Here is a 5,893-nt window from a genome sequence, read left to right as displayed (position 1 = left end):
TAACATCCTGTGGGATTTCCAGATCAAGATCTATATATCTCTATCACAACAGGAACATAAAAAAGAAACAGGAAAAGCTCAAAAATGCCTTGGGCTCAATGAGGAAACTGCAAAGTTGAGGAATGTCGAGGCTTTAGCAGGACAGCTGAGACTGGGACCTCAAAACCACAGAGAAGTTTCATCAGATTCCACCAGCAACTTCTGAGATCTCTTTAATTAGCACAACCAGCTAACAAGCTGTAGAACTGTTAAGGTCCAAGTATACAATGACATGGTGCTACAGTCTATTTTATATCACAACTGTAACTGATGCTGTAGATAATACTTTCCTGTGAAATGGATCTGTCATAGATAACTTGGGGAAAATAAAAGTAAAGGAGCATCTTACACAGTGTGTAGGTGATAGAGCAATCAAGAGTAATGCAGGGTGTGCATAGTTCCATTTGCCTTTGTACTTATTTATGGATATTTACAAACTTCTGTGTAAAGAAGATGAGACACTTTGCAATGCAATGTAGAAAGTGTGAATGAAGCACCTTGTGAAAGAGCAAAAACAGTGCTGCAGTGTGGTACATGAGATAGGAACAAGATGTTTCTGAGAAACCAATGTTTTTGTTCTTCACACGGAGAGCAGTTTCTGCCATGCAGGGGCGACGGTGGATCAGAGGGCAGTAGTTCATGTATTTTAACAACAACAGAATAATTTAATATCAAACAAATATATGAAATCTAGCTAAAAATGTGCGGATAAAATCACTGAACATGTTTAGTTTGCCTCTGTGACTACATTTTAAGACGGTCCAGTTTTTATGTCTTTGTCGCCCCCTGCTGGACTTGTTGGGGTGACTGATTTGTGGTCGCTTTGCCTTTTTCATATTTTAACGGATATTTCTGAGTAACATAAATTGATACATAGGAATCAAGAATTTTTTTAAAAGTGGATTATAATCTGATATTATTCCCCCTATATGTAATAGACTTTGGTTTAATCTGCCAGATTAAAACATTTGTTACTGCATGATTTGAGCTGGATTATTCTCTTATTTTAACCTCAACATTACCTTAAAGATCAGGTGAAAAGTAACACATACATGAATAAACATGTTGGCTTTTGGTAACTGATAGTCAACAATGAGGATGTGCTGAATCCTAACCATGAGCCTTTTGTCATGGCTCATAGTTTTCTTCATACCGTTATTGATAACTCAGTTTGTCTATCTTGGATAAAAAGGGATATTTTATGAACTAATATAAGTAGTTATTCTTTCAAAAACTCCTTAATTGTCTGTTCTTCTGTTGCTCTTCATTTGCAAAGTCATGTGGGTGGAACCAAATATTTCAACTGTCTAAAATAATCTGGCATGCAGAGGAAATGACTTCCTTCTCTGCATGCCATCAATGGTTTAATAAGGAAGACTGATAAGATAGCAACTATTTGTTGTAATTGCTATGAGATATTGAAAAAAGTTAATTAAATAACTGAATGTAATGTTTGTTTAAAGGTTAAGACACTTTAGTTTCACTTCTTTTTATTATCATTACAGATTCTTGTTCTATAAACTACATGCTGTTTTCAGTTTTAACGTTGCCTTCAAAGACACAAAAATTACTACCATCATTAAGCTCAATAACAATCCAACACAATATATTTATACAAAAATCATTACAGCAATCCTGATTAACTGAACTGAATCTGGTAAACAAAAAGTCAGACACCTGAACCACTAGTGAGACAGAAATAGATTCACCAATGATATATTATTTAAACAATCTCTTATAAAAAGTTGTCCAAGTAAAATAAATGTTGCTGAAAACAATATATACAATTTAAGAGAACAGGCAGAAGTAAATATTCATCATTGCAACTGGGCTGATCCAAGACGTCGTCCTTGACTTTCTTCGTCTCTTATGGTTTGATGATGCGAATTTTCATGGAAAACTGTGATAAACCATTTTCTTTGAGGTACTGAAAAACAAAACAAACCATCTTATCACCAAACAATGGCTAAGGTCATTTAAATTTATGTTAAATAAGTAAAATCTACAAAAATATAAACATTTTCACAGGTTAGCCTCACCTCTGCTAAAACCTCTTCCATCTCTGATTCTGACAGTTTTCTTTGAGAAGTTAATTGTACTTTCATTCTAGAGACATAACCTGTTGACCCAGAAACAAATTATAAAAAGGTTAGCATTAAATTATGTTGACAAAATGTGATCATTTACATAAACATCTGTAGCATTTTCAACTACAGTTCAGCAACAAACAAGGATATAACAATGTTTATAAGTATATTGGAAAAGGCATTACCACTTAGTTACCAGTAAGATTCATCTATGGGATTTACAAAATATGTTCATCACATTTTTTGCACAAAATCCTTCTTAACTAATGAGGTTTCAGTCTAATCAGTTCTTCCTGCTTTGAGCTCCTTTCAGGATGAGCTGTTTTAGGGCCTCTTGTCTCTAAATCCAAATAAGCTGCTGCTGGCCACGCCCCCAACTCAACTTTTACACTCGCATATGAAATGACTGCAAAGAGATGCTTAATTATACAACCGTACATCTTTGAAAAGCAGAAGTACAACCTCCTGCACAACCAACAGGAACGCAGCAAGTCTTTTCTCGAATGGAAATTCAATAGCTAAGTTTTCTCCAGCAGCCATTGTAAAGATCATACAGTGGTAAAACCAGCTGACCAAACATGCTGGAGCTCAGGCTGGGTTGCTAGGCGATGGGCCAGGCTTCACTGGAGTTGCTATGTACAGTTTGGAAAATGTAGGGCAGTGCCTGCTGATTTCTGATGTTACTTTCCAAACGTTTTAGAAACTTTTAATTTTTCAATTACATAAAACATTAACTTATTGGCAAAAACCAGCTGGGTGTTATATTTTTTTATTTTATTTTTTTAAGTGTATGGGATGTTTTTAGAAGCAGTTAAGATCCAATTGTAAGTACAAAAATGTGCAAAATATTAATTTTACATAAAGCTTCCCTCTCTATTTGTAACCTCACTAATCAGAGAAGTATCTACACTCAGGTAAGATAATATGTTGATATTACAGCTATTGGTTTTGGACAACAAATCTGTTTTTTTATGGAAAAGTGGCAAGAATGTTGGCTTATCAAGATAATTCCATGTAAAATCACTTTGATAGTTGACCACAAGAGGGCGCTCACTGGCAAAATGCTATGTGAGACACTTTGCAGGACAAAATCTCTAAGCTTGCAACCAGAACTACATCACAGGTTTTGATAAAATACGTTAGATTGTGCTTTAGATAAATGTTTAAAATTATTATTACTATTTACCCCAATATTACCAATGCATTAGTGTGTTGTTGTCGGAAAATCTCAAAGTGAACTATGTGAAATAAAAATGGAATGTAGGTTGAAAAAAGTGTTGTTCATTAAAATAATTGTAATTATTTTAGTCCTATGGAAGTTAGATTTTAGTGATATTTGCTTTTTTCATAATATAAGACTTTATCAAAATGCAACTAAAAGTAAAAACAGATTTCATAAACAGGTTTACTTCCGAAAGGGGAAAAAATAACTAGCAGGTAACTTACAAATGGATTTACTTACGTGGTTCTTTAGTTGAAAGTTGATCAGATTCCAACATGATAGTGGTTTTCAACATAAAAATGAGAATATATATGGATGAATTAACACCAATCATTGAATCTATACTGTAAAAAACATTTACAGTAAAAAACAAGAAGATTTTAACTGTTAAGTAAAATATAAATCATCTAATTACTGTCTTAACTTTGTGACAGTTTAAATCTGAAATAAAAGAGTTTGGAGTAAAATCTACTTATTTGAGTTAATTAAAACTAAATAAATTTGTTGATATACATTTTGTTAGAGAATTTAATTATAATCAACAGTTTTTAAGTTAAAAGCACTTCCTGTGAAAATCTGCCTTTTAGCAGTCTGAGGACATTTCTGTAAAAAAATACTTGCCCATTGACTTGAGGAGAATATAAACATTCAACATACCATTTATAAATAAGATCTAAATAATAATAATAAAAAAACATCTAAATTGTTTGTCAAAATTGATTCTACTTTTATGTTACATACAGTCAAAAACAAACATCTTGGTACAATGAAAATAATTTAAAATCTAAACTTGTCAGAAGTATAATGATCATTTTGGTTTATAGTTTTGATAACTCACCTCTTGACTCTTAAATATATGGTTATCAATACTCAGTTTGTATCCATTTATACAATATAAAGAAGTGAATTATCTCACCAAGGAAAGCTACAAGTTGTACTCCACTGCTTCTGACGTTCTCAAACACAGAGTAGAGAGTGAATGTGTATTTGGTTCCAGCAGTGAGAAAAGAGACTGTGTGGTTCACTGGTCCATCTCCATCTGGTGCTCTGATTAATGTCTCTGTGCCGTTAAACTGGAGAACAAAGCTGGTGTTGATGTTGATTTTATTCCACTGCAGGGTGATGCTGCTCTTATATTGTCCCGACTTTGTAAATCCTTCTGCATTTTGAGGAGCTAATAGAGAAAAAAGAGATACTCAGAAATAGCACAGCTTAGAATTTTTACATTTGGGTTTTCTTGTATATCTTTTAGTTGCCGGCATCTTAATTATTGCTTAATTATTGCCCAGGTCAATCAAACATATGGAGAGCAAAGGGAATTTATGATGGCTTTCTTCTGCCATTAAAGTTTTAAACAAATTATTCATCTTTTCATCACATTTTTTCACCTTACAAAACTACTTCAAGTTGCTTTATGTTTCCAACCATCTATATAGCCCTCTTAGATATCTTCAAGTCTTTCCCAGGGTTTTCTCCCGTACCTCATGCAAATGACTCATAGTGCATCAAAGCTCAGTACTTTTGATGTAGAGAACTAGTGTCTCAGCTCTGATTGAGTTTCTCTTGCCTTTGAAGGTGAGCTTAGTCACCTAAACAGAAAGCTTGACCCAGTAAATGTTAAGCATATATTGAAAGTTTAGAGCAGTGGTTCTTAACCTTTTTTGAGGTACCGAACCCCCCAGTTTCATATGCGCATTCACCGAACCCTTCTTATTCCTCCTCCCCCCGCCGCCAACACAAAATACTTTGCGGTATTCTGATTTAGTAATGTAATTATATTAGCTGTGTTACCACCCCCACGCCACTAGAGGCAGTAGCAACCCCGAAAAGATGCGACTAAGGAGCAATTTTAGACTATAGAATTTGGTAAAAACGGTGAGTTTTGCCGAAAGACACAAGTTTAAATCCATGCTGAGAGTGGAACACCTTCAATCAGTGCTCCTCCGCAGCTCTTATTGGCTAAGCAATGTAACGTGATCCTCTGCAGCAAGTGATGGCAAAGCGGGGCGTCATCACGACTTTACACAAGTGTGTTTATCTCCGTGGCAGAGGCTCCGCCAAACCCCTGAGACCGACTCATCGAACCCCTGGGGTTCGATCGAACCCAGGTTAAGAACCACTGGTTTAGAGTGTTTGGATAATACTTATGCAGTTCACATGTTTAGAGTAAATTATCACATGAATAGGGCTGATTATATCTTGGTTGCACCTTTGCGAGAAGAAGACTGCCACAAACCTCCCAAAGAAGAGGCTAGCAATGTATGTTTAAATAAACAAACAACAAAGATTTTTGGTGCACATCATCTTTAAAGTGTCTAGTTATGATTCACACCTTTGCATTTACAAAAATTAGTGTGGTGTGTGAGCAGGATGTTAAAACATGTTGACGGTTACAATAGTGACTGGTGGGATAATACACTGCTCAAAAAAATAAAGGGAACACTTAACACAATATAACTCCAAGTAAATCAAACTTCTGTGAAATCAAACTGTCCACTTAGGAAGCAACACTGATTGACAACGGGGACCCTCGTCGGGTCAATCA

The 5,893-nt window shown here is 34.9% G+C and overlaps 1 protein-coding gene across 1 annotated transcript in view; it reads right to left on the bottom strand.

Annotated features, from left to right (window-relative positions):
- Positions 1-1,582: 1,582 nt before the first annotated feature.
- LOC103480787 (macrophage mannose receptor 1-like) overlaps positions 1,583-5,893 on the bottom strand; it is a 14,058-nt gene continuing 9,747 nt past the window's right edge. The window contains exons 6-9 of the mRNA XM_008435965.2: positions 4,265-4,522; positions 3,589-3,594; positions 2,079-2,158; positions 1,583-1,966 (exon numbers count right to left, since the gene is read on the bottom strand). Of these exons, the coding sequence (XP_008434187.1) occupies positions 1,907-1,966; positions 2,079-2,158; positions 3,589-3,594; positions 4,265-4,522 (404 nt within the window). The 3' untranslated portion in view covers positions 1,583-1,906. The remainder of the gene's footprint in view (positions 1,967-2,078; positions 2,159-3,588; positions 3,595-4,264; positions 4,523-5,893) is intronic.

Source organism: Poecilia reticulata, linkage group LG18, assembly GCF_000633615.1.
Source record: "Poecilia reticulata strain Guanapo linkage group LG18, Guppy_female_1.0+MT, whole genome shotgun sequence".
In the NCBI taxonomy this organism is placed as follows: Eukaryota; Metazoa; Chordata; class Actinopteri; order Cyprinodontiformes; family Poeciliidae; genus Poecilia; species Poecilia reticulata.
The sequence above is the reverse complement of the archived record's forward strand: the minus strand, read 5'-3'. Positions and strand labels throughout refer to the sequence as shown.